This window comes from Charadrius vociferus, unplaced genomic scaffold, assembly GCF_000708025.1.
Source record: "Charadrius vociferus isolate BGI_N301 unplaced genomic scaffold, ASM70802v2 scaffold758, whole genome shotgun sequence".
NCBI classification, from domain to species: domain Eukaryota; kingdom Metazoa; phylum Chordata; class Aves; order Charadriiformes; family Charadriidae; genus Charadrius; species Charadrius vociferus.
In genome coordinates, this window is record NW_009649934.1 from 346,992 (window position 1) to 359,358 (window position 12,367).

At 40.9% G+C, this 12,367-nt stretch overlaps 1 protein-coding gene across 1 annotated transcript in view; it reads left to right on the forward strand.

Moving 5' to 3' along the window:
* The window catches only part of POC1A (POC1 centriolar protein A), a 58,624-nt gene that overhangs the window by 522 nt on the left and 45,735 nt on the right, over nucleotides 1-12,367 (forward strand). Inside the window, exons 2-6 of the mRNA XM_009891280.1 lie at nucleotides 1,097-1,181; nucleotides 5,187-5,358; nucleotides 8,797-8,976; nucleotides 10,130-10,237; nucleotides 11,608-11,723. Coding sequence (XP_009889582.1) covers nucleotides 1,097-1,181; nucleotides 5,187-5,358; nucleotides 8,797-8,976; nucleotides 10,130-10,237; nucleotides 11,608-11,723 — 661 coding nt within the window. The remainder of the gene's footprint in view (nucleotides 1-1,096; nucleotides 1,182-5,186; nucleotides 5,359-8,796; nucleotides 8,977-10,129; nucleotides 10,238-11,607; nucleotides 11,724-12,367) is intronic.

The window sequence follows — 12,367 nt, forward strand, 5'->3', positions numbered from 1 at the left end:
GGGGCTGACCTGGGCTCTGGTTGCGGGATGGCCTCATGCGGTTGGGGTTGGGGAGGAACTGGGGGCAGAGTTGGGCTTAGAGGGGCTTAATACTGCTGGGGTGGGCAGCTCTGGGTCTTGAGGTGCTGTGACAGCTGGGATTGGGTTGTGTTTTTGTTTTGGGGGGGCTGGTGGGGGTGGGGGGAGCTCTGGATCTGGGGAGGGCTTGTGCTGGGTGTTGTGGGGGGAGGTCAACTCTGACTGAGTGCTTGTTTTAAGCATGCTGGGGCTGTTTTTGGGTCCTGAAGGAGGGCAGGCTGCAGCCTAGGAGGGTTCTGGGATCATCTGGAGACAGGGGAGCTGACTGATGCTTGTGGGGGGAGCAGGTAGGCTAGGCTGTGGTGGGAGTTGCCAGGAGGCAGAAGCTGCGTGTGTGAGAGCAGGGATTGAAAGCTAATCAGCTTCTTCTGAAGTCTGGACAATTTTCAAGTGTTACAACCCCTTATAATGGTCCTCTCAGTGTTTTGTTTTGGGTTTTTTTTGTGTCGTGCTCCCCCTGCCGACCTCAGGCTTTGTTTTCCTGTTGTAGCAAGGTGCTGTGGAGGGATGTGCTGTGCTCCCCAGCTGTAGGGGAAGGGTAGCTGGTCAGTCTGTTTTGCTGCAGTTCTGATTCTCCCTGTCTGTTTTAACAGGTGTATTAGGTCTTGCAAATTTGTCCCTTCTGTGCAGACAGTGGCCTCTTGGCTACGCCTGGGCTGAGGTGAGCAGCTGTCAGAGCTAATTTGAGCTTGATGGCCTGCTCAGGTGGTCATTGATGTGGCTGGTCTGTCCCAGAGTCAGCTTTGGGGTGTCTGTGCCAGCAGCATGTTGTTAAAATGCACAAATTATTTGTGCAAGCCAACTAAGATCCAGGGTGATTATCAACTTGGATAATTTGCCTCTCTTAAAGCTTGTTGATACATGTGAAACTTGCATTTTGTGTTTTGCGATGTTTGTATCTCTACGTAGCTTTTCTGGGATAAATCTGTGGCTTGGTTCATTTGTTGTAGAAATAAAATGATTTTATTGTGCCAGTATGGTTCTTAATCTATAGTGTGTAAACATTATTGTCTTTTAGGAAGATCCGTCCCTGGAGAGACACTTCAAAGGCCACAGAGATGCCGTCACTAGTGTGGACTTCAGTCTCAATAAGAAGCAATTAGGTAAATTGTGTCTCTGTGTTTTGATGGCCAGATGATAAAGAAAGAGTTTCTCTCCTTTAGTTAAATGGAGGGAGCAGTGGAGGTACTGAGCTGTACAAGAGCAAATAACTTATTTTCATGAGGAGATTTTGGAGAATTTCAGGATGAACATTTCTACGTGCTTTGAAAAAAAAAAAAAATAAAATGCTGTTGTTGAACCATATGGGCACTAGATTCTGTGCATCCTGCTAGAGCCTTAGGGACATCTACTGTCATGTGCCTTGCTTTACCGTGCAGTCAACTTAAGGTAAAACCTTACTTTTTCTTCTCTGTCTTCCATTTCTCCCCTTTAGACAGTTGCCTGTGTTTATGCCAAGGCATATGTCATAGTTGCCATTCAGTAATCCACTGCATGTGCATTGAGTAGGAACCAGGAGAGTTTTTGGCTTTTAGTAAGTCACTGTTCAGTCTGTGTAGCATGGTGGACATTGCTTTGGCTTGCAGAAATGATAGTTTGGGGCAATGTTCCTGGAGGCAGTGGGTGCAGTAGGCATGAATAAATAGAAATGCAGCAGTCTAGCAGACAATAATTCTGTTCTGGATCTTGCAATCTACATGGTGCTTTAGAAGTTGCAAGGAAATAAAAATGAATCAAACTGTCTTGGACCCCCTCCCTCTGTTGTGAATGTTAATTTAGGATCCCACACAACTTTCAGGTAGCGGCAATTTAAGATTTATTAATACAGGATTAGGTTCTATCATTTTTAACAATCATCAGCCAGTTATCAGAGCGATTTAACAGAATTTGCTATGATCAACACAATGACTTAGTTAAAGATTTAAAAATGGCATGGTTCACCTGAGACTTGTGACAGTTTCCTAAATCAAATAACACACACAAAGATGAGATTTATGACAGAGTTTCCTAAATCAAATTGCACAAACACACACAAACAAACAGATACAGCAATTAACATATGGTTAAGATGTTTCCTTTTTTGCAGATTATAGTAAATTTTGCTGCACAGTGATGGAAATCGAACTATACTCACTCTCTTCCCTTCGTTGGCTTCTGTCAGTAGATGGTCTGAAACTCCTAACCCTTTGTCTGCCTTTGTCAGTGGACAGTCTGAATCATGTTGTGAAATATGGGGTAGCAGCATGCTGCTCCAAAGGGCCTCGCTTTACAATTTATAGTTATAGGGTTGCAAGATGATTGACTTGGTCAGTACTTTTCCATTGTGGCCACAGTTCTTGTCTGGCCCTCATGTTGCCACACTTTCCGAGTGTGCTCGTGCTGTGGGCAGGAGGTGTCTCCGGTACGTTTTGCAGGCGTCAGGAGTTCCAGGTGTTGTTAGGGAGGGCCTCATTGCCCCAACCCATGGTACTTTAACCAGGATAAGAAGATAGCAGGTTGTCTCAAGTCACTGCCCCAGTAGGCAAAACCAGAAAGTGCCAGATTGTCCCAGCTCACTGCACTTGAAATTGAAACAAGAACAACGCTGTGCCCACAGCCCTTGTAACTAAAGCAAGAACGATGTTGGCTGGTGTTGACATTGCAGTGCGGGCTGGGGGTCTGCACCACCACCTGCTCTCTGCTGCTGTTTTTATTGCTGTCTGGTATCTTTTCTTTTGCAATTCTTGTGTCTTTGATCGCAGAGAAAGCGTTCACTCTGCTCTATGTTGGTAATTCTGATTGTGTATCCCTAAAACACTATCCAGTCAGTGTAGATCTCTGTTTGGCAAGGGTGCTCTGAATGTAATTTAGAATTGCTTTTGATTAGTATTTCAGAAGTAGTACGGGGGCCCTTACTGCCTCCATCTAGACCATGAAATAGTTGCTCTTGATATTTTTACTACATAAGGTCAGGTCAGAAAGGGAGCAATTTCTAAAAATTTTTTCTTTTTAATGTACTGTTGAGTCAGTTGTATGTGCTTGACTGTTACGAGATTTTTGAAGTTCTTTTTCCTCATTTGCGCTCCAAAAATAAAACAACAAAGCCTAGAGAACTTGGTCTTTTTTTTCCCATTAGATTGCTTGCCTGATCCAGTAAGGATAATAGTTATTGCCAACAAGTCGCATATGAGTAGTATCATTCTGAAGTGCTTTATTGAGATGTCGGAGCATTATTTTCCTTAATTTTTTTAACGTCACTCCTGGGTAAGCTGTGATATTGCAACTTAATTTCTTTGCTAGGCAATGACTTACTGTAGTTATGACTAACGTTCAAATATCTTTACGCTAGGCCGTGTGCTCAATCTATTTTACACAGTTGTTTCCCTTTAAATTTTAATATCCCTAAGGAAAGTTGTTGCCTGTATGAAGTACAAAACCAACAATTCAACTGGCAAATATGTAAGGTTTTTTGTTTCCCCTTAGGGTACATGCATAATGAATGATCGTGTTTGAAATAGACATATATTAATCCCAAATCAATAGCAGGAAAAGAGATGACTATTTTTTGTGTTGAAATGACTGTGAAGTAGTAGGACGCTTTCAGTAAAATCTATACGGTATTTTGCCAAAAATTTCTTGCAATAATGATACTGCCATGTCAGAACCTACCATCAAACAGATCTTTTTCTTTTTCCTAGGAACATCTTAAGATCTCCCTGGAGATATGTCCTACTTGGCACTCGGTTAGAGAGATACAGATGCAGCTTGGGTTTGTTGGCAGGCTAAGATGTGTATCTTCGGTATTTTCCTGTGGAAAATCTATAAAGTTTTCTGTTATTTAGGCATTAAAATTGATTTGAAGGGGTATTTTTACTGTTGTTGTTTGAGACTTTAAGTTGTCACGGACATATGTTTGCTTTTTTATGAATCACTAGGGTCCCAGTGCTGCAGACTTGCAGGCTATAGGGGATGAGCAGCTCTTCAGCGTTCACTGCGCCGAGGCCATGATGGGACCCGAGCAGGGGAGTTTTAGACTGACGTGGAATTTACTCTTGCATTTGGGAAACCTGTGGCCTGGTATTCTTGGCAGGGACTGATTCAGGTCCTGTCAGATAGGGAGAGGGATGTAGCTTGTATGAAATTCAGTGTTGTGGGGATGAGTTGTCAGTTGTGCTTGCAATGGATGTAGCATGTGCACCTGAATTCGGCCTTCTACTGAAGTGACCCTTTCTTCTTGCTGCTGAGGGAGATCTTGAAAAAGCAGCATCTGTCCTGGGGGATAGCTGCCTTCCTGTAAGTAGAGTCTTTGCCCTGTGGGGTCTCCCTCCAGCTCTTTCTCTTCTTTCTTGTCTTTAGAGCGTGCCTTTGCTGTCTTCCACCCATTTCTTAGAAGCGCAAGAGTAAAGGCAAGTTGTGGTGGTGGTTGGTTGCTTTTTATTGCTACGGGACAGGATAGAGGTAGGCATGAGTGAAAGAGTGGGTGTGAGTAGATGGAGGGAACCCCGTCTCCATCGGTATTTCCTTAAAGCCTCTCATGACTACCATCAAGTCCTGCTGACACCTCCTGCTAATAGCAAACTGAACACTGCTCTAATTGTATTGCAAACTTGGATTTTTCATATACTGTTCTTAAAACTGCTGAGCTAGCTTTGATCAATGTTTTGTAACAAGGGAGAGGTGTTGGAGGGAGAGGTAGATGGGTTGCCTTTAAGTAGCCCGCTCACAGGGCTTCTCTGTTTAATCTGTAGTGCCTTACTTGATATTTGACCTGCTGCAGCTGATAGCTGTCTTTGCTTCCCAGTAAAAGAGTGATGAGAGAAACTTCATCCACAGACCTTTTATGTGTTTCCTTAGTGTGTATTTATTTGGAAGAAGTTTTGCAACGTGTGGCTTTTACCTCTGCAGCTGTTGCGTGAAGAGACCCTTGGAAGTGGAATTGTCAGTCCAAACCAATGCATGACTTCTTTTGTTTTGAATTACTAATGAAATATAAGCATGCAATACATCGGGGAAGCTTAAAGGACAATGTGCTTGAGATTGCTGGAAGCTGTGATGGTGAATTGGGTGTGAAATATAGTTTCAGTGTAAGTGGAGGAGAATTAATGCGAGTTTTTTTTTTTTTATTTCAGCAAGTGGCTCGATGGATTCGTGCCTGATGATCTGGAGTATGAGACCTCAGATGAGAGCCTATCGCTTTGTGGGCCACAAAGATGCAGTGATGTGTGTTCAGTTTTCACCTTCTGGTCACCTGGTGGCTTCAGGCTCTAGAGACAAAACGGTCCGTTTATGGGTTCCCAGTGTGTAAGTATCTATTCCCTTCTGTCTCTCTTTTTGTGTTTTAACTATGGATTGGGATTTGCCTTTGCGTGTTGATAGCAGTTCTCCAGCTATGGAACTGGGATCTGTTTGAAGGAAAGAAGAACCATTTTATGTGGCAGCTCTGAGAGGGGAGAGGTAATTTGCTCTTGAAATTGCATTGGAAACAAAACTAAAATCCTTTGCAAAGCTTAAAGTTGGAATTGACTTCCTATGCTAATATAACAAGTCACTAATGTAACTCATCAGTGCTGTGTTATTGAATTTTTCTTCTCCTTCTTCCCTTACTTTCCTTCTAGCAAATTGATCCTCTGCTTCTCTGCCAGTGTTAAACAAGATGCTGAAACACAAGTTGGGGTTTAGTGGTGGAGATATCTGTTCTGTGAGCAGGACAGGTTACTAGCTTGCATGCTTTCTGTAGTCCACAGAACTGTTAGGTGCTTTTAATCTTTATTTCTTGTTCTAAAACTACTAACTCTGTATTCCACTGATAGTAAATGATGGCATATTACTAAGATAAGACTACTGTGGAATGTGTATTGACTTTTTTGTGAGCTTGCGTATGATCAGCAAGAATTTACTTGCCCTTTCAGTAGCTTAGCCAGCTTAATGTGTAATTATGAAGTTTCCATTTTTGAGTAGTGGGTTTAGTTGCCTTAACTTATTAATGCTTGTCAACTTGTTGGCAATCATTGGCTGAGAGGCTTCATACCTTATATTATTTCACTCTGTGGTGCATTAAGTGATTTGCCTTCAGCAAGGAACACTCAGTTGAAATACAAACAGGAGAGAGCTGCAGAACTTCTGTTTGAAAACTTGCTGCAAGTAATGAGAAGCTTTTGCAGCTGAGATGCAGAAAAGCAGCTGCCAGCGTTTCCTCTGGTCTCTTGGTTCCCCCGCTAAACAGTGGGATTGTTTTTTTCTGAATGGACAGGCATATGTAAAGGTATTTGAGGTTCCTTTCCTTGTGAGGTTGTAAATTGCTCCTGTCAAAAACTAAAAGATTGTGTCCAGAAGCAGACCTGATGATTGTGGTGGCAAATAAAAAGGATTAAAAAACCCAACCAACCAACCCCAAACCAAACAGAACTGTACAAAAAACATACCCCAACTGAAGATAAACGTGTCACTTCAGAAACCTGGGAAGGCATTTCTAGTTGTTTATTTTTGAGTTATTCTGGTTATGATTACCTGTTGGAAGCTTTATTTGATGATCTATTAAGCCACAGGTAACCTCTGCCATGGAAAGAATAGGTTCTGAAAGTGACTTTTAAGTATCTATGATAATGTTTGCTGGAGTAATACCCTAAGTTAAACTAGATTGATGTTCCCATTTTCCCCTAGCTATTAATCATCCGGACACTCACCTGACACTATCAGAATGCCTGAACTCTTGTAAATGTAAATTCCTAGCGCTCATTTTGTATTTGGATCAAGTTATGCATCTGGGGCAGATACGCTGTTAGTCACATGTGACAGCAGTATAGGCCCTGCTTTTTGAGCAAATTCCAGTTTATCCTTTAGCTACAGAACTGTCTCAGTGTTTTCATAACGGTGGTGTGACTAAACAGTGAATATGGTAGAAATTGTATAAAGTTTATAGTGAAATAAAACTAAAATATGCAGCTTGTAACTTCAATTATAGTTAATTTTCATTTAGTTAAACTTTCCTGGAAGAAATTATCACAATGACATGTCAGCATATGTATTATTAAAAGGCACAAGGTGGATTATGATTAAAACTTAACCTTGCTACTCATCAATCTCCTACAAAGAGAGTAACCATGTCATTTTGCTATCTCCAGAGTTGCGCTGCTAACACAAGATGCTGAAAATAAATTACAGGGTAAACTTGTTAGATTTCTCAGAAGCTAAAGTATAAATTTTAAGAAAGGACCAGGATGTGATGGGAAAATTGAACTTAAATGGTGTGTTGGGTGATTCTGTCGTGGTTGCTTAGGGATGTGAGCTCTGTGGTCTAAACCACAGCTACGGTTTTCATGTTAGGAAAGGATGAGTGTGGAAAGGGAGTTGGTATTGTCATGCTGGTTGAGGATACCTGGCTGCATGGCACCTTTAATCTGTGTTTGTTTATTAGTCTTTGTCTTTTCTGAATAGAACGAAATAAAAGCACTGGGGTTGAATCAGGTTTGAGACCTTCAGCTGGCTAGTTTTGCACTGTCATTAAAAGGGAAGGAAGAAGCTGCCCCATAGTCTATCTGTGGGCCGGGACTTTATTTTCAAAGCATCTGAAAACTTGCAGTCCCTTTCAAGAGTGATATGTTACTGAAGGAGTTAACGCTATACTGGTGTATGGATTTTTGTCTTTGGGATTTGTTTTTTATAAGCCCTGCTGACAGAATTTTGTAACTTCATGTTTCTGCGTGAGGTTTTTATCAGACTTGAAGATGTTCTGTGATTTTGGACAGAAAGAAAACTCCTGAGAAGTAACCTTTACCGTCTTTAGTGTTCCTTGCCTTTGGGCAGCTAAAGGATTAAACAAAACTAGGCAGCTGTGACCTTTTCTGAGGAGGGAGGGAATATTGCTGGAAGGCATATAGCATTTTGGGTTTTTTGGCCTTTACAGTTTTAGTAGTCCTTAGCCTTAGTATATAGCCTATTAAATCGGAATGGAGAAGGGAGTAAACCACAGTGTCTTCCTGTTGTTCTCTTCCGTCTGTGAATACAGAGCTCCTGGTAGTACAGTACATGCTGGAGATGTGTTTTGTTGGGTCTCTTAATATGTTGTGCTTTGGATATCTAAATACACCTTGTGTTTATTTGCCAGAAGAATGCCTTTTGTATTTATTTGGAAATGATGGGTAAAGAAGAATAGCAATGCCTTGTCTTTTGCCTTGCCTGGCTAAGGTAATGGTAGCTTGCTCAAAGTTGTACAGCATCAGGCATGCTGAATTCAGTTGTTATTTCTTGTGTGATGGCGCATCAGAAGCGTTCAGCTGGAGTATGGGCCATTACAGGAATAGCTGGGAGGTGGTTGCTGGCTTGGCTCTGTCTAGATGAACTGTGAAAACACTTGCCTCCCTCCTCACCTGCCTTGCAGCAAAGGACCTGGTAACGTTACAGAATCTCAGCATCTTCTTTTATATTGCTGTTTCCATAAGTGTTGTTTTTAAATGGTTGCAGTAATTTAACAATAGCATTTTTGCCCCTTTATAAGAAGTTTTTTTTTCCTGTTGAGTTGGGTTCATTATTTAACTGGAACAACTGGATTTAGTTATATATTCTGTATAGCTCATGAAGAATAAGTTTGTTTAGGGATGATCAACAATTTCTTCCTAATGTAAGCACATGCAGTTCCCATAGAAATGCTGGTTAATAGCACTGCTCAGCATACAGCAGCTTTGTGTCTTCAGGTACGTAATGTCTTTGTGCAGTTCTAAAGTATTCTTTCCTTCTGTATAGCAAAGGAGAATCTACTGTCTTCAAGGCTCATACAGGAACTGTAAGAAGTGTTCATTTCTCCAGTGATGGCCAGTCCTTAGTTACAGCTTCTGATGACAAAACGGTCAAAGTGTGGACGGTTCACAGGCAGAAGTTTCTGTTCTCACTTAGTCAACACATAAACTGGGTTCGCTGTGCCAGGTAAGTACGGCTTTCTGACATGTAGGGATGGGGATTTATCCCTCAAAGTGGAGACTGAGTATCGTGGTCTTGTGTAACACACTTCTATTCAGGATGATTCAAATGTGTCTAGTGACTGAACTGTATTGCTGACCTGTGGAGAGATCCCTTCAGGATAACAGTTGTGCACCTACTGTGTTTCTTCAGTTATCTTTGTCAAGCAGAGACCTTCCTGCTTAGTGATTTGTTGGGTTTTGCTTCTACCTGGTATGGAGACTTCTGCATCTTGAAGTTGCTAACAGAAGCAAAATGAGAGATTTATATGGTAATTGTTATTTCAGCTTAGTTACTTTTAGGCTTGTCATGTCTCCAGTTATAAATGATCACCCGTGTTCCTTTGAAAATGCTGAAAGTGCTGCCGTAATAAAAACATTATTTCCTGATAACTGTCTCAGATTTGGTTTTCAGTTGTCCATCTCAGTTGTTCTGAGGAGTTTTTATGTATATATGCATGTAGGATAAAGCCACAGTTTCTCTGTAGGCAAAAAATTTAATCGTTATAGTTCTTGAATGTGGTGGTGGCAGTGGCTGTATATACCCACAATAGATGTATAGATGCCCACAATAGAGTAGAAAGAATGTTTTTCTAGTGTGTGTGGTGATGATCTCTAGTTAGGGACTCAAGTCCTGATCCTGTAAAATGTTTGCCTCTGGAGAGAGGTATTGGATCTGTCTTGTATATGAAATTTTGAGATAAGAGCTTAATACATTCTTCTAAGGCACTCAAATGATAAAGTTTCTCCTGCTGCTGCGGGTATCTTGGGAGTAATTATGTTGCTCTGAATGTTTGTGGCAAAGGTAAGAATTGTTTAGAATCGGGGTCTAGGAACAGCTTGAGACACTTAAATTGAAACAGTAGAAAAGGAGATCTTAAGTCACTCGAGTTTTTTGAGGGTTATTTTATGTGCTTGTGGAATCAGGGATAGTCTGAGGGCTTATGGCTTGCTTTTTTTTTTTCCCCCTCAACTTCTAGCAATTGGATTTTTAGGCTCACTGCCAGTGTGCCTTCTTGAAGAGCGAGGTGTGTTTACCAATATACTTTGACAGCTGGCCAAATCCAATTGACCCTGTACATCTTTTGAACATTTCTTAATTGCTATAACTCTTGTCTTAGATTCTCTCCTGATGGACGATTGATAGTGTCAGCCAGTGATGATAAAACTGTCAAACTGTGGGATAAAACCAGCAGAGAATGCATACACTCCTTCTGTGAGCATGGCGGGTAAGTACCTGGCAGTGCAGGAGGACCAGCTGCCTTGTGATTTCTGAAATGGGGATGCCTGGTGACTGTACACCTGGCTTTGTGAGTGTAGTCAGAGGTTCTTGTCCTGGCAATTGTTTCTACCTCCTAGAAAATCATTAGCACCTATTACAAAAGCAGCCAGCAGAGGGTGAGATACAAAAAGAGCTTCCAGAATGGCTTTGACCTTTTTATGACTTCTTCAGATTGGAACCTTGAGAATTATATTTTATCACCTGTCCAATGCATCAAGCCTTAGTTTCTTTACGTTTATATCATTTTTGGAGATGCCCAAGTTTTTTCTTCTTCTAGCTATGTTAAACTTTTTTATTTTGCTCTGAGTTGAAGTAAATTAGAAAAGCAAAAGTGTACTGGCAGATTGGTACTTGGATGCTTTATTTCATCCTTACTTTTTTGAATAACAAAGTTATTCCAAAACCCACTTTGTATTTGGAAAAACAGCTGTTGAGTTGGGATTTTTTTCATGAAGAATATTGAGCCACAGCAAAAGTCAATTTGTCCAGAAACACAAAACAAGTCTTTGGAGAACTGAGAGTGCAGTCTTCTTAGTTTCTTGCTGCATTGAATTTTTAAACACAAAGTTGTATTCTTTGCAGGTAATATACAATGATATTAAGACAAATTCAGACAGTGTTATTTTTTCCAGTGCTTTTAAGAATATAGCTTGTCCAAACAACCAATTGAAATATCTCAACTTTCTCAGCATTTGCTACAAGAATTCTCAAAGGATAATTTATTTTATCCCAATTTCTTGTGTGGTTTGGGTGAGAAGTTATAACATGCTCTTCTCTGAAGGTTTTACTGTACTTGTGTGTTCAAAATAAAAACTGATTGCGTGCAGGGCCAGAAAGGAACTTGGTCTCAGACTCACTACCTTCCAAGTGTCAACATACGACTTCAGGCACAAATTCAGTTAAGCTCCATCCTAAAATTAGTTAAGCGTAATAGAAGAAAAATATCTGTTTAGTCTTCTACACACCAGTCTAGAAATCCTGTTAATTTAATAGAAGACATATATTATGCAAACATTAAATGAACACTTGAAAGTGTTGTTGTGACAGTCGGATCCATCAGATCTCAGCAGGCTTGTATCTACAGCTTCTACAGCTGTAATGCAAAGCGTTGGCGATGGTATGCTTAGATATAATCCTCCAGTCTGCGTGGGGTTGTAAACAGGGTCTTAAGAGAAATTTGGCAATACAGATTTTCACGTTATCTCCTCCTTTCCATAATGTTCAATACATCATGATGTAGCTTCCCTTCTTGAAGAGACCTTTTTGATCTTTAGCAAGAGTTGAATGTAAACAGTTGGATTTAACTGCAATTTACAGGTTTGTGAATCATGTGGATTTTCATCCCAGTGGTACATGCATTGCTGCGGCTGGTACAGATAACACAGTGAAGGTGTGGGACGTTAGGATGAATAGACTTCTGCAACATTATCAAGGCAAGTTAAGATATTAGAAAAATCAGACCTTTCCACGTTTTGATATGAATTGCTCTGAAGTCCAAGGACTATTTCTCCATCTGTTGCTTTTCCAGAAAGGCACTGGATTAGATCTGCTGGTGGAAGCCTTTTTTTCACCAAACATCATGCTTTGCTTTGTGTTAGCTCCAAAACTGATTCTCACATATTGGTGAAAAACACCTCTGTTCTGATTTCTCCTCCTCTGCCCACCATCAAAAAGCAAGTAATGCTGGAACTGTCCCACGTTGCAGGGTGTGCACAGGTGTTATCTGCGATGCCACTTGGCTCGTTTTCACTGTTATTGAGGAAATTATATGCAGTAAAAAGGATGTGGCCTTTGCCTCCAAATAAGCCTATAGGAGGAATCGGATGCTTTCTAGGAAAGCAAAAGGTCAAGTTCTTCATGAGACAACTAGGAAAAGTTAACAAAAGAGGAAAACTAAAATCAACCAATTGCAATTCTATACTGTAATCCATGTTTACAGCTCTTTTTCCAGTATCTTCTTTGGTTTTCAGCTTCCAGACTTAGCTTTGACCTTGTTACGACTTGTTCAGGTTGGCTTGTCCTTGGAGTATCTAGCTTTTATATTTAGAAGTCTACATCTTTCCCCTGCCCCCCCCCC